Consider the following 27,158-nt stretch of genomic DNA (forward strand, 5'->3'; position numbering starts at 1 on the left):
GACCCCACAGGCCAATAGCCCATCAGAATTGCCAGTTTTTGAAAAAGAAATATGAGTAACTGGAGGGCAGGGCCTTTTAGGTCAGGATGTGGGACGCAGAATTGATTCAGTGGTGGAGCCAGAGCACAGCCTAGCGATTACCGATAGACCCCAATGGGAGAGACCAGTGCAAAACGTGGCTATTCAGATGTATAGCTAAAACAGACATTGGGGGCAAAGCTGGCTTTTCCTCTTTCTGTTCTGGCAAATGTCTCCCAAGCACAAAACCCAAACAAGCCAAACCTTTTAAAAAAAATAGTGGGCAGCCTTAGCAAAAATAGTTGTCTGTGGTTATCATATGTATATGACATATATCCTTTGAAGATTTTGGACTATCTTTCAAAAGCAAAATGCTTGTCACTTGCCCTGAGTTCTTAGAGCAGGGCAGAGCATATGTCCCCCCCCCCTTTTTTTTTTTTAGTTCTTGTCACCAGGCTGGGGGCATTTTTGTTTCTGGGCAATTTTCCCCCCACCCATCCCCACCCAAGGAAGGGCAGTAGCTATTACTATTACAGTAATTGGGCATGTGGTTCCCTCACACTGGAGTTCACAACACTGGGGAAACTGCTTTTTAAAGGGATATTATCATCACTTTTATCACATGACAACTTTCCTCCTGAGGCTGAAGTGTGAGGATGTCTCATATTTGGGTTGATACAGAGGCAATAATAGTTGGCCAAATAAACTTGAATTGAGGTAAGGACTTGAGGAAATCATCTTGCCCCTGCTAACTTGGCAAAGAGGCACCTTTTAACATGATGATTCTCTTTATTAAGCAGGGGGAGAGTAACGGGCCCTATCCACCCCCAGCACAGTACCTCCAGTGACTGTTGCTGGTGTCTATCTTATGTTTCTTTTTAGATTATACCGCCCTTCAAAAAATGGCTAAGGGCCCTTTGGGGACAGAGATCCATCTTATTTATTTATTATTTCTCTATGTAAACCGCCCTGAGCCATTTTTGGAAGGGCGGTATAGAAATTGAACAAATAAATCAAAATCGAATAGACTTAGTTCTTAGTTCATTTGTCATTGTTAGAAGTTCTGGGTTGAACGACTTGTACCTTAACAAGACTAGCTTGACCTTGAAACCAGCTGGCTTCACCTCAGGGAACTGCATTTTGAAAGCAATTTGGAGACAGCAAATCCTGGGCAAAATTTTTCTAAAATCTGCTATCCCTATCTCACTAGTTCCAGTCACTTGCATTTAAATGGGGTAAATAGGTTTTTGCCTCTGGGCAGGGGCGTAACTATAATAGGGCAAGGGGTGACAGTTGTCTGGGGGCCCACTGCCTTGGGGGGCCCCCAGAGGCAAGTCACATGACTGACTCCCCCAGCCACACACCCGCCCGGGCTTCCTTCAGTTGTATTTATCCTCCGAAACTGATGTGAGTGTTAAGACCTGGAGCTACCAGAACAGCCTGTCTTTCTCTAGTACCATTAAATGACTTGCATCGTCCACAATGTACAAAACCTTTTAAAAAAATAATTTAGGATGAAGTCCTATTGTGGCACATAGGAGATAGACATAGATATAGATATATAAAACTATGCTTTTTGTTACCACTATTCAGCCTCATTTAAGATTTCTTTATTTCATGAGCTGAGCTTCAGTGAGGGGGGCGCATTTTAAAATCTTGTCTCTGGGCCCACTCCAACCTTGCTACATCCCAGCCTCTGGGACAAGGCTGTCCTTCCTGTAGCAAGATCATTAAGGGTCCAGAATCACAGGTTGGCTGATGTAAGCAGGATGGCATGCCCATTCTCCAAAATTTGTGAACATCTGTACATGCAAGAATACCACACCATGAAAAAACAACCGTGCACCTGGTTTTCAATAACCTTTCTGGAGATTACCACCAGTTTTCCCAGTTCTGTTCCTTTATTGCTTAATGGACTATATGTACAATCCCATCAAGACTGATATTGTGCAGTGTTTTATCAATGTACACATGGCTCAGTGAAATTAGCATTTGACACAGACATTTTGAATTAAAAGCTCAAAATTACAGGCTGTTTTCATTTGATAATGTGACTGATATACTGAATGTCCCAAAATATCCAGCTTGGTGAAACCTGGCATAATTGGAAAAATATGGATTTCTCGCTGTTTAGCTAAAAGCAACCACATCACTGAAACTATTAAGAGGTATCTGAAACAAACAAACCAAATTGATTTGGGGGGACTTTCTGTCCATTATTTATTTATATCTGGTGCCGATTATATATCGGCGGAGGTAATATCTTGCAATTTAGAATGGTGGACCCCTGTATTGGCAGCATTGTTTTCTTATATTGACAGGACAGCGTGTGTACCAAAAGACTGGGGAGTTGCTATCGTGGTCCCCATATATAAGACAGGTGATCGGAAGCTGCCAGGGAATTACCGCCCTATCAGTCTTCTTAGCATAGTGAGTAAGCTGTACACTAGACATTGTATAATCGTCTGGTAGATTGGCCTGATACAGAAAAGATCCTAGCAGAGGAGCAAAATGGTTTCAGGGCAGGTCGTTCGGTAGCAGACCCAGCCTTGGTACTTCAACATTTAGCCGAGAAATATACAGGAAAGTCAAATTTTACATTATATGCTGCGTTCGTAGATTTTAAATATGCATTTGATTTAATCTCAAGGGAAATACTGTGGGGAAAATTGGTAAGATCATCCATTGATAGGCGGTTGTTACTCTTAATAATTAAGATGCATGAAAATTCAAGAATAAGGGTGTGTTGCAGTAACAAAGGGCATCTTACAAATGAAATCAGAACGAGTAGAGGGGTCAGACAGGGGTGTATTTTGGCCCCAATGTTATTCAATTTCTATATTAATAACTTAGTTACTCAGATGAATAACCTGGATTTTCACCCCCCTAAGCTGGCCAATAGACACTTGAATATACTTCTATATGAGGATGACGCAGTGATTTTATCACGGACCCCAACTGGCCTCAAGAGAGCCCTTAATGCTTTGGTGTCCTACTGTGATTCCCAGGCGATCACCATAAATTATGAAAAGACCAAGGTGATGGCTTTTATTATTATTATTATTATTAATTCGATTTCTATACCGCCCTTCCAAAAATGGCTCAGGGCGGTTTACAAAGAGAAATAAAACAAATAAGATGGCTCCCTGTCCCCGAAGGGCTCACATTCTAAAAAGAAACATAGGACACACACCAGCAACAGTCACTGGAAGTACTGTGCTGGGGGTGGATAGGGCCAGTTACTCTCCCCCTGCTAAATAAAGAGAATCACCATGGTAAAAGGTGCCTCTTTGCCCAATTAGCAGGGGCTAATTTTGCCAACAAACCTAAGGATGTTGAATGGACATAGACTTGAACAGGTATCACAGTTTAAGTATTTGGGTATAGTCTTCCAGACCAATACTAGGAGGAATGCACACAAGGAATAGATAATGCAAAATCCCTCGAGGGCAGCAGCAGCTATTAACTCCTTTCATAGGAGGCAAGGTGCACAGTTTGTTCCAGCTGCCCTTAAACTTTTTTCGGCCAAAGTCTGGCCATTACTCCTTTATGGCCATTACTCCTTTACGGAGCACAGCTATTCCAAACTTGCCAGGCTGGAGGCAATTCAATCAAAGTTCTTGAGAAGTGTGCTCCAACTACCCCGGGGTGTCCCAGTGCATTTCTACTATTGGAAGTAGGCTGGATTCGGGTGGAGGCAAGTGTTTGGCTGGTAATATTTGAATATTGGCTGAAGCTGATTTTTCAGCCAGTAGGACTAGCACCCCTAGTGTTGAGTGATACATATAAGTCTAGGTGGAAATATTATGTGGAGAAGGGGTTGAATTACTATGGCTTATCCAGCGATGCTTTGGTTGTCTTGGGCTATGGGAGAGCAAGATCATGTCTGCGCCAACGCATTATGGATATGGAAAAACAGATGGACAGAAGCCAGATAGGGGCTGACACCTATTTAGTGTCTCCCCTGTTGGAGGCCTGTCATTCTAATACAGTCCCTCTGAAGGCGAGAGAGCCTGGGGAGGCCAGGAGCTCTCTCCTCTGCCCTGCCCTGCTCTGGGCAGGCACCTTCACTGCTGCATTTCCGTTCTGCAAGAAGCCACGGAGGAGGCTGATGAGATCCGGGCCTCTGAGCTATTCTTTGGGGGCCTGTGGCCCATAGGCCATCCCCTATTGGTCTTGTGGTAGCCAGCATGACCCCTTTGCTAAGCAGTGTCTGCCCTGGTTGCATATGAATGGGAGACTTGATGTGTGAGCACTGCAAGAGATTCCCCTTAGGGGATGGGGCCGCTCAAGGAAGAGCAGAAGGTTCCAAGTTCCCTCCCTGGCAGCATCTCCAAGATAGGGCTGAGAGCAAATTTCCGTCAGAGGCTCTCTCTCAGCTTTTAGTTACAGGTAAAAGAAACACTCACTAGTTGCAAGAACATTTCAAAAAGCACCCCGGTTGCAGAAGGTTCCAAGTTCCCTTCCTGACAGCATCTCTAAGATAGGGCTGAGAGAGATTCCTGCCTGCTGCTGTGAGTCAGTGTAGACAATATTGAGCAAGATGGCCCTATGGTCTGACTCAGTCTATGGCAGCTTCCTGTGCTTTTGGCAGCTCCCTGTCCTCAAAGAATCCACAATTCTCAATGTAGAGATAAATACGATTTGACAATCTTATGAATTCAGAGCCAAATAGGCCAATAAAAGGCCAAGTCCAGACCGTGGTATGAATCAATGACTTCTCTCCAGTGGTCCTCATGATTAAAGAAGCAGAGGGAAGAGGAAGAGGAGGGAAGCAGCCAGAGAAGGCAGCCAGCCTTGGTGCGTGGAGGAAGGGAGGGCCCAGAGAAAAGCCGAGCAACTGGAGGGGGGCCACTGATGAGGCCTGCCTGGGCTGCGATGTGTAGAGTACGTGGTTATTTATATCCTCACAACAACCTTGTGAGGTAAGTTAGGCTGAGAGCTACATGACTGGCCCAGAGTCACCCAGTGAGTTTGATGGTTGACTGGGGATTTGAACTTGGGTCCTCCCGCTCCTAGTCCAACACTCTAACCACTAGGCCATGCTGGCTCTTATGCAACAGCCCCTCCCCAGAGCTCCAACTGCCACTCAAGCCATGGGACAACTTGAGTGGCTGCCTCCACCTCATGTCCCTCCCCCAACAATGCCCACTCAACCAACCAATCGTAAAGCACTCATCTGCATGCCGCTCAGACTATGGGCCTCTGTGGCATATACATATAAAGTTTTAAGAAAAACACACCTCTTTGAATGGAAAACCAAAAATTCCAAGATATGTGAACGATTGTGGATGTTTATCCCGGCCAGCTGTTCTATGCTGTTCCTTCCCAGTGCCCAATTAGGAGGTGTATCTTCAGTTGGAAGTCCTGTACTCCCCATCACCTGCAGGTCTCAGGCCTCTGGCTCATTTAAATAGCGATGGGGAACTACTATCTACTGGGTATGGAGGTCTTTGCTGGCAGCACCCAGCCGGGCAGAGAGGGGAATCCGAGAGAGGGGTCCCCTGTAGCTACAGCAGCAGCAGCCCTGTGGGGTGCCCGGGATCTCCGGGAGAGGAAAGTCCGGGAGAGGAAAGTCCCCCATCCATACCGCCTTTTTCAAGGGATGAGGAAGAGGGACTTGGTGGGGGTCTCCGGGAACGGTGCTTTTTAATTGATTCATAAATGATCTAGAAGTAGGGGTAAGCAGTGAGGTGGCCAGATTTGCAGATGATACCAAACTCTTTTGGGTAGTGAAATCCAAAACGGATTGTGAAGAGCTCCAAAAGGATCTCTCCAAACTGGGTGAGTGGGCAGCAAAATGGCAAATGAGTTTCAGTGGTCGCAAGTGTGAAGTGATGCACATTGGGACGAAAAACCCCAACTTCAAGTATACGCTGATAGGATTTGAGTTGTCGGTGACTGACCAATCTTGGGGGTCATGGTGGACAGCTCATTGAAAGTGTCGACTCCATGTGCAGCAGCTGTAAAAGGGGCCAATTTCATGCTAGCGATCATTAGGAAGGGGATTGAAAATAAAACAGCTAATATTATAATGCCCTTATACAAAACTATGGTGCAGCCATAGTACTGCGTACAATTCTGGTCACCACATCTAAAAAAGGACATTGTGGAAATGGAAAAGGTGCAAAAGAGGGCAACCAAGATGATTCGGGGCCTAGAGCACTTTTCTTATGAGGCAAGGCTACAACACTTGGGGCTTTTTAGTTTAGAAAAAAAGACGACTGTGGGGAGACATGATAGAGTTCTATAAAATCATGTATGATGTGGAGAAAGTGAAGAGATAAATTCTTCTTTCTGTAACATAACACTAGAACCAGGGGTCATCCCATGAAATTGATTGCCAGGAAATCTAGGACCAACAAACGGCAGTACTTTTTCACACAACGCATAATCCATTTGTGGAATTCTCTGCCACAAGATGTGGTGACAGCCAACAGCCTGGATGGCTTTAAGAGGGGTTTGGATAAGTTCATGGAGGAGAAGTCTATCAACAGCTACTAGTAGGAGGGCTAAAGGCCACCTCCAGTTTCAAAGGCAAGACGCCTCTGAGTACCAGTTGCTGGGGAGTAACAGCAGGAGGGAGGGCATGCCCTCAACTCCTGCCTGTAGGCTCCCAGTGACATCTGGTGGGCCACTTCGTGAAACAGGATGCTGGACTAGATGGGCCTTGGGCCTGATTCAGCAGGGCTGTTCTTATGTTCTATGTTATGTACTGGCGGCAGCCATACAGGCACAGGTGGCCTCAAGGACGCAGCATCCGCCACTTCGACTCCAGCTCCCTTGGGGCCTCTCTAGCTGTCAGCCACCTCCAGTTTGTGTGGTCGGGCTGAGGCTACTGCGATGGTGGTGGCTGCTTCGCCACCCCAGCTCGTGAAGCTGCTAACTCCGGTTAAGTAAAGCGAGCTTATATGTGGCCTGGGGAGGTGGCAGTCAGTGGAGACTGAGGGAAGAGGCTGCTGGTGGTGCCTCACCGGGGCTGAGGTCTACTGGAAGTTCATGCAGCAGAGTTCCTTTCCCCCCGTTTTATGAGCTGCCTTTTAATTTCGTGCTTCTACCTGTCAATTTTGGAATAAAAATAACTGTCCACACCACACCCTGCTACAACACATAAGCTCCGTTGCAAGCCTCCCTACCACGGAAAAATACAGATACTTTCCTGAAAAGCTATTACAGTGTTATAGGGCCATAATGCATCACTAAAACCCAAATCAAGGCAATGGGAATATGGACGACACCCTGATGAACAGCGCAGCGACCGCGATGTCGAAACATGGGGAATGCAGAGCAGTGCTTAGCGGACACATTGCTAAACTGCTGCAGTGTGTGATCTGGGACATGCCCTGCAGACACCTTGGTCTTCCACATTAAAAAATGCTGGCATAATGCTCCTCCGTGCAGCAGAGCAGCACCCGCTTTCCTCTCTGCCCACTATGATTTGCCCACTGTTGCTTCAATGGGCAGTGTTGCATGCATACCACAGGAAAACAGCATACTTGTTATTGTGAATATTGTAAGAATATTGTAATAATAAACTTGTTCTTATTTGTACAAATAAATGCTTTATTGTTTTTACTTAGGTTTGGCTGTGATCTTCCTTGTCCCTTCCCTTCTCTTCTTCCAGTCAGCAAAAATGTGCTCTGCTGTCTTTTTTCTTTCATTCCCTGCTTCATCACTTCAAACATGATGCATTCACCACTGAAGCAATGAAGCGCCCTGCAAAGCAGGGAAAGAAAAAATAAGAAAGGAGTGGAGCAAGTTTCTGCTGACTGGAAGAAGAGGAGGGGATATGAATCTTCATTCTATATGAGAGCTCACTTCCCTTTCCCACAGTAGCAGCACAGCTGGCTCTCTGTGCACTTTGCAAACATCGCTTGCACATGGTATGACTGGAGAGTTGGGAGCACTCATTTCTCTCTCATGCACACACACAGATGCAGCTGAAGCCTCAGCTATCCCTGATCTGATGAATAGCACAAGCTGACTGAAGAAGAGAAGAGCAAGGAAAGGTGGAACCGGACCAGTAATGACAAAGGAGAGTGCTTCTGAGCACCTGTGGTGCTTTTTCCTCACCATTTAGAAATCACAGTAAGTTCAAACATATCTGCGATGAGGAGGGAAAAGGCTTCCATGTTGGAAGGCATTATTTAGATATTCAAGGGGCAGAACCCCCTGTTCCCTTAGAAGTCAATTACTGATTTACTTACTTTTCAAAATTATTCCAGAGTTTTGGAAATTGTAGATTTAGAAAAAATTGGTGTGAGAAGAAAAGAAGCATACTATATAGAAAAAAGAAGCATACTACATACATGGATAGTTGCAGGGGAAAGTATTCATAGACAGGGGTGTTCAGAGGCGTAACCATGGGGGGGCGGGGGGGGCACGTGCCCCGGGCGCCATCTTTTCAGGTCACATGGGGGGCGCCGCCATGACCAAATTTTTTTATTAAAAATTTTTAATACAAATTTCTCCTGCTCAGTGCAGCAGCGCTGCAGCAGTCAAGGGAGTGCGTTGGCGCCCACTCCCCCACGAGTGGTCCCTTCCACGCCGCCCGCACCCCCCCATTGCTTTGCTGGCAGCCAGTCAGTGGCCTAGCTTGGCGGCGGCGGGCGCCTTTCATGCTGCTCACTGCGCCTGCCCGCCCGCGCCCCCCCATTGCTTTGCTTGCGGCAAGTCAGTGGCCTGGCTTGGCAGCGGGCGCCTTTCATGCTGCTCACTGCGCCTGCCCTTGGCTGAGGCTCGCTCGCTCTGTCGCTCGCTTAGTCTGGAACAGCCAGAAAGAGGCCCTCTAGTGGCTTGCCAGCCAGAGGGTCTCTAGTCAGTGACGCACGAATGCGTGACTCGGCCGGCATGCCGAGTCGCGCTGCGCATGCGTGCGGTGCGTCCATCCTCCTCTGTTTGCCTGCAAGTGGTGGCGCGGTCACCGTCGCGGAGGTGGCTGGGGCTGGGGTTGGGGCTGCACTGCAGCAGGCGCAGGCAGGACAACGAGGACACACACGGACACCCGCACAGAAGAAAGGATTCGGCGGCGGGCGGGTGGAAGCAGCAGACCAAGTGTCAGGGTGAGAAATTGAATGAGTTGCAAAAACTACAGAAACCACATGTGGGGGGAAAAACATATTAAAGAATCAGGCTTTTATTTAGCTGCCCAACTATGGTTCTCAGGTGCCTAACAGGTATTAATGTTTGCATTATACGCTCCTCTCTCCTCCCCAAAAGAAAGAAAAACAATCATAAAGATTCTTTGGCACTCAATCTTAAATGCATGCATGTATATGGAACTGAGAGTCAATTCCCACAGCCTGGGTAGTAGAGCAGTGTGAATTGACTCAAGCAGTGTAACATAGCTGCCTGTGCATTGTTACAAGGTGTTTCAAGAGAGTTTTACCATGAGTTCTGCTTGCTGGCATGCTCGTTTTTGCACTGTGAAAGCTTGCCTTGTGATCTCAGTTTACGCTGAAGTGCTCCTATAACAGCTCCATCTCAGAAAAACCTGCAGTGTTAGCTTTAACAAGTGCCTGTGGTATCCTGCTAAAGACACAAAGTTTGGCAAGAAAAATGGGGGAGGGGGTTATATGCCAGGACCTTTGGAGATATTCTCTTGCTTGTGAGGAAAAATCAAAGTATAATGTGGTGTGTATCATCAATCATTGCATCATAATTCTGTTGTTTGAGATACAAGCCAACTCCACAGGGTTGTTGCTTGTGAGGAAAAACCTAAGTATAATAGCAATAGCAATAGCAATAGCACTTACATTTATATACCGCTCTATAGCCGAAGCTCTCTAAGCGGTTTACAATGATTAGCATATTGCCCCCAACATTCTGGGTACTCATTTTACTGACCTCGGAAGGATGGAAGGCTGAGTCAACCTTGATGTAGTGTGTATCATCATTGCATCATAATTCTGTTGTTTGAGATTCAAGCCAACTTCACAGGGTTGTTGTGAGGAAAAAACACATGTGTTCCAGTCAGATGTATGCTGGTGGGGCAGCGGCGGGGGAGGCGCGGCGGGGGGGGGGGGGGGCGCAATTTCAGTCCTTGCCCCAGGTGCCGTTTTCCCTAGTTACGCCTCTGGGGGTGTTGTTGTGTAGAATACATAGCTCCTAAACATGGCTACCTCAAGTCTACCAATAATTCCTCTGTTGTATTTGTATAATTTGCTAAAGATCTAAACAATTTCAATTTCTCCACAACAATGATAAGATGAAATAGAATCTGCCAAGAATTGTCATTTGGATTCTTCACAATTGACCCATTTTGAACTTAGTGGCACAGAACTGGGACCAAATCCTATTTTGGTACTTACTTACTTCCCCCTTCCTTCTGTTTTAGTACTTTGCTTGCTTAACACTTCTTATCCCTCACTGAGATGTGTCTACAATGAGCCATCCACTGCCATCTTGTAAATTCCTGGATGTATTCTCACTAACCATGCCAAAATAAAGCCTCCTCCCAGGTCTATTCTTGTGACTGCGACTGTCCCATTTCTTTTCCAGGCAGCCTGCCTTTGAAACATGTCACGTGTGTGTAGCACAATCCTAACCATACTTACTCAGAAGGAAATCCCATTGAGTTGAGTGGTACCTCTTGTTCAGTGTGTTCAGAAGCGCTGCCTCTCATTCGATGCACCCAACATTCCTTTTCATCAAACTCTGCTTTGATTCCATAACTGGTGATTTGTTTTATTGTTTAAACGAAGAGTCTTCTAAGCACCTGCTTCTTTCAGTCAACTATCAATTTTAACCACTCCCTCTTTGGCACAGGAGGACTTTTCAAAGCAGTAAATAAACGGGCCCGGGCTTTATACAGGTCTCTTGCGGTATGTGAGAGGCCTTGGGAGCCTCTCCCTCACATGTGTAAACTGTACTCAACATCAGACGCCCCTACTTGGTGGTGGTGGTGGTGGTGGTGATCGGGCCAGCCTCCAGGCAACCCAGCGGCTGAGCGCGGCCAATCGGAGCCAAGCGTGGTGCTAAATTATTAACCTTGCAGGAACGGAGTAACCGAACCCGCTTATCGCTGTCGCGCCGGAGCAAACGCTTGCAAGAGCCTTTGGACGAGGAACTTGCGACTGCGGCAGCTGCACCGAGCGAGCTCAGCTCCGAAGCCGAGCCAGTTGACGCGGCGGCTCTTTGCAGGAAGGGCAGAGCGCGAGCGAATCCAGCTAGCGGGTTTTTTTTGGAGTTGGGACGAAAAAACCTCCAGGCCATGCTGGGTTTTCGGAAGGCGGTCCGGTTCCTGAATGCAGGCATGAGGAATCCGATGGTCCCCAGAGCCAATATTGTGGGGAATCCGGCGAAGCACCCCCTCTCCGTGGCTGTAAGCACTCCCCACCCCCACCCCCGCTTGTCTTCCGTCTAGAATAGATAAACGATGTTCTGCAGGGACGAGGAGTGTTGTTTTGGGCGTCACTTTATGAATGCTAACGGAGTGTCGCATGCGTGCATGTTTCAGGAGGCAAGAAGTTGACCCCTCGAGAAAGGGTCTCCTCAGCTGACAGCTGCTACGCACCGTGTTTAGCCAAAATAATAACTATCCCCCACCCCCGCGCGCTTTTTTAAATTTTCTTTTAAGGAAGTTCTATTACATGGATCGGAGAGAGGAAAGACAGCTGTTTTAAAAACGTTATTTTAAGCATTTTATTGTAGGTAACCTTCTGGCTGGCGTAACAGGGAAGTGTGGGCCCTTTTTATTTTGCCCGCGAGCTAAAATGGGCTGGAAGTGGAAGCAAACACGAAATGGGAAAGTGCATCGAAAGACAAGTCACCGACAGCCTATTAGTGGGAAAAACATGTTTTGTTTGTTTAAAAAGAAGAAGAAAAGGCTTGTCGAGACAAAATGTGGCACAGGGACATGAAATGTACTTCAGAGAGGCAGTACCCTGGCCCTCTCCGACCTCCGCGGATTAGCCAGGAGGCTTGAACTGGGCAAATACAGGTGGCTGCACAGAATCGCCCCTTTCATCTTTTCCAGCTGATGGTCACAGGTGTGAGGGTGGGGCCCGCAGGGGTGAGCCCTTTCCCTTCCTCCACAAGTTTAGCGTAGGGAAAGTGTACAATTCCTAGCCTTAGAATGAGGGGGTGGGCGGTGGCAGCCTTGGAGTGAGGAGATCATAATCACAGAATGTGAATTTTTTATTATTGAAAAATTAAATAAGAAACACTCAGCATGCTCCCTCCAGTCACAAATTTCATCCTTCCTCTTCTGACTCTTTACTCTCAGACTCTCCCACCTCACCTCACTGTGTGGTAATGTATTTTTAACTGCCTAAATAAAGGCAGTTGTCACTCCAAGGTCACCGCCACCACCCACCCCCTCATTTTAAGGCTAGGAATTTTACACTTTCCCTACAAATCCCTTTCAGAAGCTACCTCCAGGCAGAGGCTAAACCTGCTGGCCCCACCCTCACACCTGTGACCAAAAGATGAAAGGGGTGATTCTGTCCAGCCAACTCTTATGTGCCCAGATGCCTGGTTCAGGCCTCCTGGCTAATGCACAGAGGTCGAAGAGGGGCAGATCACAGTCTCCTTCCCACCTCTTTGCCTGTAGTCTTTGTCTGGACACACTTCTGAATGGGGCTTATATTAAGACTGAGGAAACAAAATGTGTTGTGAGCTTTTTCTGTGGTGGGTATTATAGGGTTGGGGGGAAAGGTGTGATCTCTGCGCAGCTCCCAGCACCACTGCTACTAGTAGGAGGTTTTCACATGGGTCTCTGTGTGTACATGGTTGCTGGATTCTAACAATTTATTTAATGAGAACTCTGTCACCTTCTAGGGGAAAGAAACGAAGCATGCCTCAATTCAGGGCAGCACCACCCTTTATGTACATGGATGTTTCCATAACAAAGTGTGGGTAACACATATATATACACACACACATCTTTATAGAACACCAATGCACATACTGCACATCTCAGATTTGTACTTTTAAAGATACATGTAATTCATCTACACTATCTGCATGCTGTGGGAGACAAGTACTAGATACTACCGTATGTATCTAGTGTATTATGGTATAATAATAATAATGTTTGCTGCATGAAGTTTGGAGCTTGCAGCAAAAGAGCTACACCTTAGGTATACTTTAAATGGAGATTGACCTAAGAGAGTATGCTCTTGCTACAAGTTCATGCTATAATTAACTTTTCACAGCCACATTCCGAATATTCCTGGCACGGGGATTTAGATCTACATTAAACAGCAAAAATGCATTAGAAACAATTTTAAGGAACTGACCCAACTCACTTACACCTAATACTATTCTGTTTGGTTTCCTCAATCCTGCCAACTACTTGGTTAAAGAGTGTTAGGAACTTTGGCAATATGCCCATTCTAAGCCATTATTCTGAAGATCTGACACACGTACCAGGAAACAGAAATGCAACAAAACTCTACAGCTCACTCATGGCAGAATAAAACTAAAAGCAGAAGCCAAACTAACCTCCAATAGTATGAAAGACAATAAGTGCACAAACATTTCCCCTTGTACAACTGTTAATTTCAATAAGGCTTGCATAGATGTTGCTGGAGTATACAGAAAGCAGAAGATTGTATTAATACTATCCTAACTTTGCCTTCATTTTTATAATACTCTAACTAGCTTCCCAAGTTGTACTACCACAAAGATGAGAACATCCAAAATCACCTTTCATGTATGAAGATTTGTATCTCTTGTGATGTTATCTGATTTCTTCCCCCTCCCCAAGACACTTAACATTATTAGAACTGTTTATCTGCAGTACTACATATAATGGAATTTTCTATGAGTTTCCAGAATAAGCACATAATTTAATAGCCAACAAGCCAGAACACCCCCCGCCCCGCCCCCACAAAATTAGCTTTAATTAGATTTCTTGCCATTATGCCCAAGTGGATCTAGGCTTGACTAATAATAATAATAATTATTATTATTATCTTGTTTACACAGTCAGACAGGTGTTATTGACTGGTTTGTTTTATCCAGACATCGAGTCCTTCCCAAGGACCTGGGATGGCTGAATTTTATTGTCAATTGTTATAGATATCGTCGTAGAATATAGGCTGTTCCCAGTAAAGCTGCTTTTTGTAATTGGCTGATGGCAGTTGATTTCTGTGGCCCCTATGGTGTTGAGGTGCTCTTCAAGGTCTTTTGGAACTGCACCCAGGGCGCCAGTTACCACTGGGATTATTTTGGTCTTTTTCTGCCACAGCCTTTCAATTTCAATTTGTAGATCTTTGTATTTGGTGATTTTTTCTATTTCTTTTTCTTCTATTCTGCTATCCCCTGGTATTGCTATGTCGATTATTTTGACTTGTTTTTCTTTCTTCTCGACTACAGTTATATCTGGTGTATTGTGTGGTAGATGTTTGTCTGTTTGTTGTCGGAAGTCCCATAATATTTTTACATCTTCATTTTCTTCAACTTTTTCAATTTTATGGTCCCACCAATTTTTGGCTACAGGTAGCTTGTATTTTTTGCAGATGTTCCAGTGTATCATCCCTGCTACAGTACCTTGTTATGCCTTTGTTTGTAGTCAGTCTGTGCGATCTTTTTACAACAGCTGATTAGGTGGTCCACTGTTTTATCAGCTTCTTTACAAAGGCAGCACTTGCTGTTTGTTGTGGATTTTTTGACTTTTGCTCTTATTGCATTTGTTCTTAGTGCCTGTTCTTGTGCAGCCAGTATTAAACCCTCTGTTTCTTTCTTCAAGTAACCATTCTTAAGCCATTGCCAAGTCTTGGTGATGTCTGATTTTCCAGTTATATTGTGCAAATATTGACCATGCAGGGGCTTATTTTTCCATTTTTCTGCTCGGTTCTTGACTTGTTCTTTCTTGTAGGCCTGCTTTGTTTCATTGGTGTTGAATAGTTTCTCGTTCTTGACCATTTGAAGTGCATCTTCTTCACTGTCCTTGATATATTCTTCAAGGCCTCTTTTCTCCTCCTCCACTGTTTGATGGACTTGCAGCATTCCTCTTCCACCTGAGCTGCGAGGGAGGTATAACCTATCGACATCACTGCGGGGGTGCAGAGCATGATTGATGGTCATGATTTTCCTGGTCTTACGATCCAGCGTCTCTAGCTCTGCCTGGGTCCAGTCTATTATTCCTGCAGTGTATCTGATAACAGGTATAGCCCAGGTGTTTATGGCTTGTATGGTGTTCCCGCCATTGAGTTTGGACTTGAGGATTTTTCTAACTCTCCTGATGTATTCACTTCCAATTTTTCTTTTAACTTCAGTGTGTGCAATGTTATCAGCCTGGAGAATGCCCAAGTATTTGTAAGGTTCTTTCTCTTCCAGGTTCTTGATTTGCTTCCATTGGGCAGTTATATTCCTTCTTTTTTTGTTATTTTCCCTCTTTTCATTATTAATGCACCACACTTGTCTAGTCCAAACTCCATTGCTATATCGCTACTGAATATACGGACAGTGTTTAGCAGTGATTCGATTTCTGACTGGGACTTTGCATACAACTTCAGATCGTCCATGTACAGCAGATGGTTGATTTGACTTGATGTTTTAGATGTTTGGTATCCGAGGCCTGTTTTGTTTAGTATTTGTGAAAGTGGGGTCATGGTGAATACAAACAACAGAGGGGATAGTGAGTCCCCTTGGAAAATGCCTCTTCTAATGCTAACCTGTCCAAGTGTCTCGCCATTGATTGTTAACTGTGTGCTCCACATGCTCATGGCTTTTTTTATAAATATCTGAATGTTTTTGCTGACACCACTTGTTTCTAAACATTTTAGTATCCATGTGTGAGGCAATGAATCGAAGGCTTTCTTGTAGTCAATCCATTCAACACTTAGATTTGTTTTTCTTCTCTTGCAGTTTTCTAAAATCATTTTGTCAATCAGCAGCTGGTCTTTTGTGCCTCTGGTGTTCGGGCAATTTCCTTTCTGTTCAACTGGAAGCTGTTTGTTAGTTAATAAGTGTTGCATCACTTCATCTGCTATTATTCCAGTTAATAATTTGAACATGGTTGGCAGGCAGGTTATCGGTCTATAATTACTTGGAACTGCACCTTTTGCTGGGTCTTTCGTGATGAGATGAGTTTTCCCAGTTGTTAGCCATTGTTCAATATCACCTCCTTGCAAAATGTGATTGAACTGTTTTGATAGTTGTTTATGAAGGCTTGTTAAGTGTTTAAGCCAAAAGCCATGCAGTTCATCGTCGCCTGGAGCAGTCCAATTTTTAATTTTCTTTGCTATTTCACTTATTAATTCTGGTGTTATTATTAGATCTTGCATTTGTTGGTTACATTTTTTTACCTCTTTCATCCAGCCTGCTTTTTTTATTATCATCTATTGTATTGTCCTGCCAGAATAAGTTCCGCCAGAATTGCACTGTTTCTTCTTTATTTGGTGTTTCTAGGTTTCTTGCAGTTTCTCCTTCTGTGCTTTGGTAGAAACGTCTCTGATTCGACTGGAATTGGAGATTCTGCATGTGTTGTGTAGTTCTGGCTTCATATCTGCTAATCTTCTTTGACACTGCTGTTATTTGCTGCTTTATTATTTCCAGGACTTCTCTAATTTTCCTTGAATCTAGGTGGTATTTTTGGATCAGATACTGTTTGGTGTTTTCATTCTTCAGCTTCTTGTCTTTCATATCTTTCAATTTACTAGCATCTGATCTAAGCCTGGAGATTTTATTTTCTCGGTTGATCATTGTCAGGGACACCTCTGGGTTATCCTTTCTCACTAGCTCCAAGGCAGGACAGATTTGATTGGTTGAAGACATTTCAGCCACGCCTCCTTGGTGCTAGGAGGATAACCCCTCCCAGTTCTTTCTGTCCTCGCTCAGCTCCAGGCAGACGTGTTTTCCTTCAGTTCCTCACTTTCTTCAGTGTTTGTCTTCCTTCGTGAGTGTGTTTTCTCCCCCGTGTTTGCTGCCATCCATTCTTTTCCCTCCTTGCCTCATTAAAAAAAAAAAAAAGTGTGAGAGAGAGTCTGTTTGTTATAGTTGTCTCTGCCCCCCCCCGCTCCTTCCCCGCTCCCCTTGTATGAAGTTTGAGCGAAGAAGGAGAATAGTTTTTTAGTGCCCCGGGGGCCCCGCCAACAGCTGTTGGTCCCGGCACTTCAAGCGTTAGGGCTATCTCTCCCTGAGGCCGCTATACCTCCCGCCCGGGAGTTTGACTGCCCACCACCGCTTGCATTCCCGCCTTCACCGCCGGTATCTCCTGGGTCAGCGCTCTACTCTTCAGACTGCTCTTCCCCTCAGCAGACGACCGCAGCAGTGCCAGTTCTTCGGTCCTCTGCCGCTCCTCGTTCAGCAACGGCTGCGCTACCAGCGACGGCGACAGCCGCCTCGGAGCCGCCCGCGCCGATCGCTTCTGGCCCCCACGCTGTTCTCCTGCCTGCGGGCCGTGAGACACGCGCTGTGGCGGCCGAGCGGGCTACACAGGCACGGTCTGACTCTGCTCCCCAGCAGTTCTGCAGAGTTTTCCTGCCCCGCCCCGCCTCCCACCTCCCTGGAAATTCGTGAAATCGGGCTAAGGCACAAGCGGGAACGCGCACTAAGGAAGGTGAAAATGGCGCGAAAAGAGGGAGCGGCGGCCATTTTGGACCTTCCCGGTCTACACCCATCAGAGGTACGGTCTCTGGAGCCCCCTTCTGGCAGAAGCGCAGGAGAGCCTTCAGACTCTGTAACTATTAATGTGGGGCTACCTGCTACTTCGGGAGCTTCTGTTGCTGCAGCCCCTGCAACACAGATAGCTATTCCCCAATCCGTGCCCCCAGAATGGCAAGCATGGTTTCAATATGCTATTATCAATTCTGTCTCCCAATTGAAGCCTACAAAAAAGGGCAAGAAAAAATACAAAAAGCGGAAGAGGATCTCCTCCTCCTCTGGGAGCACTTCCTCCTCCTCTGAGGCTAGCCCACCTCCTAAAAAGGCTAAGGCAAAAAGAAAGCACCTCAGACCTAAGAAGGTTCAGAGACTAGAATGACGCTCTTTCCCCTCCCGGCATTCCTCTGAGGCCTCAGAGCACGAGTCAGGGGACCCCACTCCTCTTAACCCCAGGCCAGTTAACCTTTCACGGCCTGTTGTCTTGGACTCTGATATAGAGGTCGACCTCTCTAACCCAGGGGGTCTTCCACAGGATACCAAACCTGTGGACAGTGAGGAAGGGGATCCTATAGAAGACAGGGAGGAAGGAGAATGGTCTGGTGGGGAGGACAATGAGGCACTCTCGGTTTCTCAGAGGCCCTTTGTGGCTGAGGATTATAATCCCCTAATGACTCGTATTTTAAAAACCATAGGGTTGTTTCAGAGCACACCCTCAGAGGTTGTCGCTGCTGATAAGGGTGAGGTGGTCTCCCCCAGGGCCAAGCCCAAGGACATTCTCCTGCTCCTGCCTAGCTTATTCGAGTAGGTGGTTAAACAGGAATGGCTCCTTCCAGCGGCCAATTGAAAGCCTATGTCAATTACTAATCATTTTTATTCTTACCAGCAGGCTCCATCTGACCTCCTCAAGATGCCTTGCGCGAATGCCCCCATAGCCCAGCTGGTCTCCAATTCTTTGGTACCCCGGGACGGGGAGGTGACTCTAAAGGATCCAGCCGATAAAAAGGCTGAGATTGCTTTTAGGAGAACACATGACAACTCTTCCTTATCTACCAGAGCGGCCACCGCAGCTTCTATGGCTGCGAGAGCCTCCCTCTTATGGTTGGATGATCTCCTTAATAATACCCCATCTAACTTGGTCAAGCTAAGGCAACAGCTGGTTAAGGTCCAGAAGGCTCAGGTTTTCATAGCCGATGCCACCCTGGACTCGGTAAGATTTTCCTCTAGAGTCGCTGCCGCTGCAGTTCTGGGGCGCCGTCACCTGTGGTTAAAATATTGGCAGGTTGACAACACCTCAAAGAGTAACCCCTGCGGTTTCCTATCACGCGACCAAACCTTTTGGGGAGGCTGCCCTTAAGGACGTCCTCGTTGAGTCCCATTATAAACGTAAAACCATGCTTTCAACGGCACGTGAATCTGACCGCTCATTCAAAAGGCTTTTTTCACAGTGGCAGCCCTATCGGGGTTCTCGCCCCCTCAGGGGCAGGGATAGGGATACTAAACAGCAGCGCAGCTCCTGGGGCCGCCAGCGCACCCTTTTTCGAGGCAGGCAATTCTTCAGGCCACAGTCTTCTACATCCAAGCAAAAGCCGGCCCAATGATGCACTCCAAGGCTCCCTCGGGGGTCGCCTGGGTCACCTCCTCCCCGCCTGGGAGTCCTCCGTGAGAGACAACTGGTTTTCTCCAGGTCATCCAAGCTGGTTACATAATAGAAATGGACGCCCCTCCTCCCCCTCGGTTCCTTCCTCCCCTTGCTCTTGATCGACTATCAAACACGCAGAGATGGTCCAGGTGATTCCCATCTCCTGGAGATCAGAGCAATAGAACCGGTACCACCGTCTCAGGAGGGGAGAGGCATCTATTCTATTTTATTCACCGTCCCCAAGAGGGACGGCTCCTGACGAGCCGTGTTGGTCCTAAAGGACGTCAACAAGTGGGTCCGGTGAGAATGCTTCCGCATGGACACCCTACGATCCATCTCTGAGGCCCTACACCATCAGGACCTCCTCGCGTCCGTGGACCTCAAGGTAGCGTACCTGCACATTCCGATTCATCAGGAAAGCAGGAAGTTCTGCGGTTCAAGTATGCGGGCCTCCACTACCAACACACGGCCCTACCATTTGGCCTCTCATCTGCACCCAGGGCCTTCACCAAGGTTCTAGCTCTGCTGGTGGCCCTGCTAAGGATTCAAGGGGTGCGGCTCATGGTGTACCTGAACGACTTGTTTCTTCATTCGCGCTCACTCCCAGAAGCACAACAACATCTGTCGTTGACCCTCTCAGAGCTAGAGCGCCACGGCTTCATCATCAACTGCGAAAAACGTCAGCTCTCCCCGTCCCTCCAGCTTATCCACCTGGGGGTTCTCATCAACACAGAGCAAGATCGCCTCTTCCCCCCACAAGAGAGGTTCACAACGCTGACAAGAGAGGTACAGAGTACCTTACAGTCTCCATCCCCTTGGCTGCTCTCTCTGGCGAGACTTCTGGGTCTGATGGTCACTCCCATAGAACTAGTCGCATGGGCCAGGCTCCACTACAGACCTCTCCAGTGGTTTTCTGCTTTCCCACCAGCATTCCATCGCTCGGAGATGAAAGGTGAGAGTGAAGTTACCTCTATCTCTCTGGACAGCCCTCCACTGGTGGCTCTCCCCGGACCACCTCCTCAGGGGAAGGGATTCCCGGACCCCCCCCCCCAAGATCATTGTGACCACGGACGCCAGCGACAGGGGTTGGGGTGCCCATTGCCGCAATCTGACGGCTCAGGGCATCTGGTCAGTCTCGGAGCAAAACCACAGCATCAACCGGAAGGAGCTTCGCGCCATCCGGTTGGCACTTCACTCTTTTCACTCCACAATCAGGAAGCGTCACGTTCTGGTGCAGACCGACAACACAACCGCCAAAGCGCATGTAAATTGGCATTGGGGCACGCGTTCATCCTCCCTTCATCAGGAAGCGGTTCTCTCCTTTCCTGGGCGGAGAAAGAACTGCACTCCCTGACAGCTCATCACGTCAGGGGAGACCTGAACGTTCTAGCAGATTGGCTCAGCAGGGAGCATGTACAGCCAGGGGAGTGGTCACTCCATCCAGCAGTCTTCCAGCAAGTAGTAGACACAATGGGGAAGCCGACGGTTGACCTCTTTGCCTCTCCGCTGAACGCTCAACTGCCCCTATTCATTACCCGGTTTCCCTGCCAGATGGCAATGGCACGGATGCGCTGTCAACGGACTGGCCCTCTGCCCTCCTATACGCTTACCCGCCGACCCCTGTAATCCCCAGGGTTCTGAGGAGAATACGTCTCATGCGGGCCCAATTCCTCCTAATCGCTCCTTTTGGCCCCGGCGCCCCTGGTTCACGGAGCTACTGCATCTCTCCACACAACCTCCATGGGAACTTCCGGTCTGCCCCGACCGGCTAGCCCAGGGGCCAGTCCTTCACCAAGACCCAGGATGGTCAAGGCTTGCCGCCTGGAGACCGAGCGGCAAGCCCTAAGGAAATTCGGGTATTCCAAAAGGTCATCTCCACGATGCTGGCATCCCGCAGGTCCTCCACCAACCGCATTTATCAGTGCACCTGGAGGGCCTTCCTGAGGTGGTCATCTCGACACTCCATCCCTAGGGGCACTGCTATTCTTCGCCACCTCCTTCTATTCCTTCAGCAGGGGTTGGACAAAGGCCTTCGTTCCAGCACCTTAAAACGACAAGCTGCATCGCTGGTCAGCCTAATCTCAGGAAATCCCCCTAGTTCCTGGCAAACGTACCCACACCTGGGACGTTTTTCTTTGGGGCGCAACTCTACTGTCTCCTCCGACGGTTCACCACTTCCCTTCGTGGGATCTCCATGTTGTATTGAAAGCGCTCAAGAGACCCCCATTTGAGCCCCTCACAAGCCTCCCTCTGCGGCTGCTCTCTTTCAAGCTCGCCTTTTTGGTGGCAATTACGTCAGCACAATGTATTTCAGAGTTGAGAGCCTTGTTTATTCATAGATTGTTTTGCATCTTCTCCAAAGAAGCAGTAGGACTAATTCCACCCCCTTTTTCAGACCAAAGGTGGCTTCCGTTTTTCATCAGTATCAAGATGTTTTCCTCCCGTCATTCTGTCCACAACCGACCCATGAGCGGGAACAACTCTGGCACAACCTGGACGTTCGGCATTGTCTCAAAAAATATATTGCGCGTACCGCCTCGTTCAGAACAACGGACCAAATGTTCGTCTCCTTCCAGCCGAGATCCATGGGTTCTCCCGTCTCAGCACCCACAATCGCACGATGGATACGGGCATGCATCTCGTTGGCGTATGAGAAGCAACACTTACCTCCACCTTTAGGCATTTCGGCGCATTCCACTAAGGCAGCAGCCACATCAGCGGCTTTTTCAACCAATGCCCCAGTTCAGGACATTTGCAGAGCTGTTACTTGGGCCGCCCCATCTTCAGGCAGCTTTTGGTAGAAGGGTGCTCCAGCGGGTCCTCCCTCGGGAGTAGGCCGGAGCGCACCCGCCCCTGGCTTGGACAAGCTGTGGTATGTCCCAGAGGTGTCCCTGGCAACGATCAACCGAGAAAGGAGCATTGGTGTTCACTTACCGTGAAGGCTTCTTCTGGTTGATGTTGCCAGGGACACCTCGACCCACCCAGTTTGGCGCTCCAGCAAGGGGGGGTCTCTTCTCAGACCTCTTCTCGAGATTTTTGGACTGTTTTCAGTCGGTTCTCTCCAGATTTTTTGTACATAGTTATACTGGTGGATATTACCTGTTGTTTTTCCCCTGATTATCCAGTCCTTCCTTTAGTGTCTCTCAGTGTCCTTCTCTCGGACAGCAAGAACTGGGAGGGGTTATCCTCCTAGCACCAAGGAGGTGTGGCCGAAATGTCTTCAACCAATCAAATCTGTCCTGCCTTGGAGCTAGTGAAAAAGGATAACCCATAGGTGACCCTGGCAACATCAACCAGAAGAAGCCTTCACGGTAAGTGAACACCAATGCTCCTTTCTAATCTAATCTTCCATTTAGGTGATGTACTACTTTCTTTTTTTACAGATCCACTGATCTTATATCCGAGCTCTTGTGTTGTTATTGTTGCTGCACTGTACATTAGTTGGTTTGTTTCTTGCAAATTATTGGTTGTTATTTCTGCAAGTGCAGCATTGACATCTTTTAATACCTGAGCAAGTTGTTTTTTGGCAACTGTTTTTAGAGCTGGAAGTCGAACCCTGGTGGTTGTTTGGTTCATGTGCTCAGTTATTTTTTGCTTTAGTTCTTGTTGCTTTTCTGTTAAACGGCATTTGGGTTTTTGTGGTGAAGGCAAAGGGGAGGTTGCCTGATTTTGATTTTGAAACAGTTCAGCAACAGTGGCATCTTCTATTTCCAACACCTCCTCCACCTGCGCCTGAGCAACTGCTTCAGTTGGTGGTAATTCTTCTTCCATGTCTTGAGCCTGTGTTGCTCTTTGCAGTTCTTCCAGCTCAACTCCTGTGAATACTTTATTTCTTATTATGAATCTTCTCTGGTCTGCTAGCCTTTGTTCTGTTATTTCTGTGTCTGGATGCTTCTCTTTCCAAATTTGGTACATTCTTTTAAAATAACCTCTTCTAGTTGGACTAGACTTGTAATAGCAGATCATTATTTCCTTGTTGGCATTTTTCGTATATTTTTTTTCGGTTAAGCGACGTTTCTTCCAGTAACTTTGCTGTCTTCAGCCTTGGTTGCTCAACTGAAGATCCTGAGTCCTGTTGCCCACTTGCCACCAGATGTCCAGGGACTATAGCACCTGGCGCGGTCCTTGTTGACCCGGGCAACGACCAATCCGGTATAGATTTATTAAAGTTGCGTGTCACCATATTGTTGATGGGAGAGGCACTCTTTGTCTGGCTCCTCTGGTGAGACCTGTCCAGTATGGTTGGACCTCTGGCATAGCTCTCACCTTCCTCAGAGCACACAAGCCCCACAACCACGGCAAGGTAGTGCCTCACTGGGGCACTATTATTATTATTATTATTATTTATTGCTAATAATAATCAACTTTGTTAGCCGCCCTTAAAAAATTGTTCTCTGGGAGGCTCAAAATACAACATTAAACCATCCAATTAAAACAACACATTAAATCATAACAGACCAAAAGGGGAAAAAGAAAATACAAAATAATTGCACAATACACATATAAACTAATACTTGAATGCAAGCACACCTGAGAGTGCTATACTTGCCTCCGTTTGCTCTTTCGGAACAGGATTGAAGAACAGAATTCACATATGATAAATAAAATAACAGGTTGCACAAACACATCTGAATATCCATGGGCATGTCTGCAGAAGGCTTCACTAAAAGTTGAGTTTTTACACTGACAAATACATTCTTACCACTTCCTCATGGCCTTCAGTCATATCCCTTTCCTCACCACATAGGCTTGCTGTTCATTATTTACACATAAACCTTTTGCTACTGTACCATTTCTTGCAGAAAATTTCCAGAAATTGGTGAAAAACCTATTCAGAATAAAGCATAAAAGTTGAGCAATCTTCAGTGTCAACTTATTTTTGCATATTTATTTTCTGAAACTCTTCTCAGCATTTGTAGCATACAAGCTAGATTTCCCTAATGAAGAATTGAAACTTTGGCACACAGAACAACCCAGAGGCCATGACAATAATAATTTTGAGAAAGTACCATTTTCTGGAGAAAGGGTAATTTATTCATTCTTTGATCACCATTTAAATTATTTGTGAAATTCAAACAAATATTGAAGATTCCCTCTCCCCACAGTTAAAACAAGTGACAAAATAGCTGCTTCATACACTTGTTTGAATTATACATACAAGATACGGAAACACATACTCTGCAACTAATTAAGATTATTTATATTTCGTTGGATCAAGTGAGCCTGCACTACTGCTCTCAGTACAAAGTCACTTGAAAGTCACACACATTGCCAGTGTGCTCTCTGCAAATATGTTTTATACAGGCTTACAGTTAATCTAAAGACCTGGGAAAGCCAAGGATCACAACACTGTCTAGTAACTAATTTATTTATTATTTAATTTATTTTTATTTTTTACATTTATATCCTGCTCTTCCTCCAAGGAGCCCAGAGCAGTGTACATAGTTGTTTCTCCTCACAACAACCCTGTGAGGTAGGTTAGGCTGAGAGATCAGTGACTGGCCCAGAGTTATCCAGCAAGTATCATAGCTGAATGAGAATTGAACTTGGGTTTCCCCGGTCCTAGTCCAACACTCTAGCCACAACACCATGGTGCATGGATGAATGTAGCCTTTACTTAGTTAGCAGTTATGAGAATCCAAAGAATGGGCCCTATTTATTTTATTTATTTATGTATTTATTCAATTTTTATACCGCCCTTCCAAAAATTGCTCAGGGTGGTTTACACAGAGAAATAACAAATAAATAAGGTGGATCCCTGTCCCCAAAGGGCTCACAATCAAAAAGAAACATAAGATAGATACCAGCAAGTCACTGAAGGTACTGTGCTGGGGGTGGATAGGGCCAGTTACTCTCCCCCTGCTAAAGAGAAGAGAATCACCACATTAAAAGGTGCCTCTTTGCCAAGTTAGCAGGGGTTATGACAATGTTATGTTTGTTAAGACAATGAAAGTTGTATGAATTAAAGGTAAAGTGTGTCATCAAGTCAATTTCAACTCCTGGTGCCCGAAGAGCCCTGTGATTTTCGTTGGTAGAATACAGGAGGGGTTTACCATTGCCTCCTCTAGCACAGTAAGAGATGATGCCTTTCAGCATCTTCTTATATTGCTGCTGCCCAATATAGTACCAGCGGGGATTAAAACCAGCAACCTTCTGCTTGTTAGTCAAGCATTTCACCACTGTGCCACTTAAGGTGGTCTGCATAATATCCTTAAATCAGGAGTCCCCAACCTGTGGTATTCCAGATGTTGCTGAACTACAACTCCCATCACTCCTAGGTAGAATTTATTGTGGCTGGGGATGATGGGAGTTGTAGTTCAGCAACATCTGGAGTACCACAGACTGAGAACCCCTGCTCATATGTTCTGGCAGTCCATATTTTCTGGAATCACTGGTTGTCAACCAGACTAAATTACTCTACGTTGAGTCCTATTGAAATGTAGTAGACATATAGAGTAATTCCTGAATTACTCCTGTTGAGTAACTTAGTCTGGATGTCAGCCAGCATCCCTATTTTTGTCCCTGTTTTTGCACAAGGGACACCTTGTTCAATTCCTGCCCCCCAACACTAAGCAAGTGTCAGTCAAAAAGAAAAGTGCCCTGACCCCCCACAAAAGCTGGTGTGTGTCTGAAAAACCTGTCCAAGTGTTCCTCATATGTCATCCAACAGTTGCTAGTTATTCTTCAGGATTCCTCTCCCTCCCCAGAGTCTAGATAAATTAAATCTTCAAGTGAGTGCCTGCATCATGGTTCTAGGTCACCTGCATGTTAATACAGTAGATGTACAACCCTAAGGCACAATGCAGTGCATTCTAGATAGTGGTTGGAATCCACTCTTCAGCTATGTTGAATAATGGAGGATGGGGGCTTGAACAGTAATCCTTGCTGTAAAGGTAAAGTGTGCTGTCAAGTCAATTTCAACTCCTGGTGCCCACAGAGCCCTGTGATTTTCGTTGGTAGAATACAGGAGGGGTTTACCATTGCCTCCTCCCACACAATATATGCCTTTCAGCATCTTCCTATATTGCTGCTGCCTGAAATAGTAACAGTGGGGATTTGAACTGGCAACCTTCTGCTTGTTAGTCAAGCATTTCCCTGCTGTGCCACTTAAGTTGTACAAGTGTACTATTTCCCTCTGCAAAATGTTGGAAAATATGTCTTGGTTCATCTGCTTTGGTGATCTAGAATAATGTGCTCTACATACATTTTACCATCTGCTTTCCATTTGTGCAATGCGTGCAGTCAGAATTCTGCATCACACCTCCCAGGTTGCTTGGCTATGCCCCCAATACATTCACAGGCATGTCCCTATTTTCATTAGTGGAATGTTGGAGGGTATGCTTAAATTGCTGTAGAAAGTAAAACAACATGGAGGCAGAGCAAGAGAAGCCCTTTCTGCTAAAGATTTGACAAACTATATACTCTATAAGTGTAAAAAACAAACAAACAAACAAACAAACCACCTCTCTAGTTTTAGCCAAGCTGTACAGAATAGTTGAGGGCCTAATTCAGCTAATGACAAATATCCTATGGACATCATGCTCTCTAGGGAAATGCAGACAAATTGTGCATAAATAACCATGTGGTACCTACCTTGTTGTTTGTGTGCTTTTTCTGAGTGAAATAGGTAATAACAGGCCCATTACTTACTTTAGGGTCCCAGCCCTGACATAACTCTTGCTGCATAGAGCATTCACACCTCGGTATTTCTATTTACAGGAGCAAGCCATTGGACTGGTGGTGATGTTTGCAACCTTCCTGGTTCCATCAGGCTATATTCTGGCAAACCTGGAGCATTACAAGCAGCGATCTGACTGAATGGCAAGTGAGAGGAATCTGCTTTGAACATGGATCACCAAGGAAATGTCAGAGAAATTTTATTCTTCTCTCATGGAAGATCCTCTGGAGGTTTTGATAATTAAAAATGTTTTAAAATCACAGCAAACAA

General features: G+C 46.3%; 1 protein-coding gene across 1 annotated transcript; it reads left to right on the forward strand.

The window, feature by feature from the left end:
• Nucleotides 1–5,437: 5,437 nt before the first annotated feature.
• On the forward strand, nucleotides 5,438–27,158 carry LOC128324839 (uncharacterized). Its single transcript, XM_053249960.1, has 3 exons — nucleotides 5,438–5,660; nucleotides 10,968–11,341; nucleotides 26,930–27,158. Exons 1-3 carry the CDS (start codon nucleotides 5,438–5,440, stop codon nucleotides 27,026–27,028), a joined length of 696 nt encoding a protein of 231 aa, XP_053105935.1. The 3' UTR covers nucleotides 27,029–27,158.

Source organism: Hemicordylus capensis, chromosome 1 (genome assembly GCF_027244095.1).
Source record: "Hemicordylus capensis ecotype Gifberg chromosome 1, rHemCap1.1.pri, whole genome shotgun sequence".
In the NCBI taxonomy this organism is placed as follows: domain Eukaryota; kingdom Metazoa; phylum Chordata; class Lepidosauria; order Squamata; family Cordylidae; genus Hemicordylus; species Hemicordylus capensis.

Excerpts from the sequence above, each read along its gene's own strand:
- LOC128324839 (XM_053249960.1), top strand. The coding sequence starts at position 5,438 with ATGGGGAACTACTATCTACTGGGTATGGAGGTCTTTGCTGGCAGCACC. Across the intron at positions 5,661-10,967 it reads GGTGGGGGTCTCCGGGAACG|CGCGGCCAATCGGAGCCAAG; the intron begins GTGCTTTTTAAT and ends CCAGCGGCTGAG. Across the intron at positions 11,342-26,929 it reads AGCACCCCCTCTCCGTGGCT|GAGCAAGCCATTGGACTGGT; the intron begins GTAAGCACTCCC and ends TTCTATTTACAG.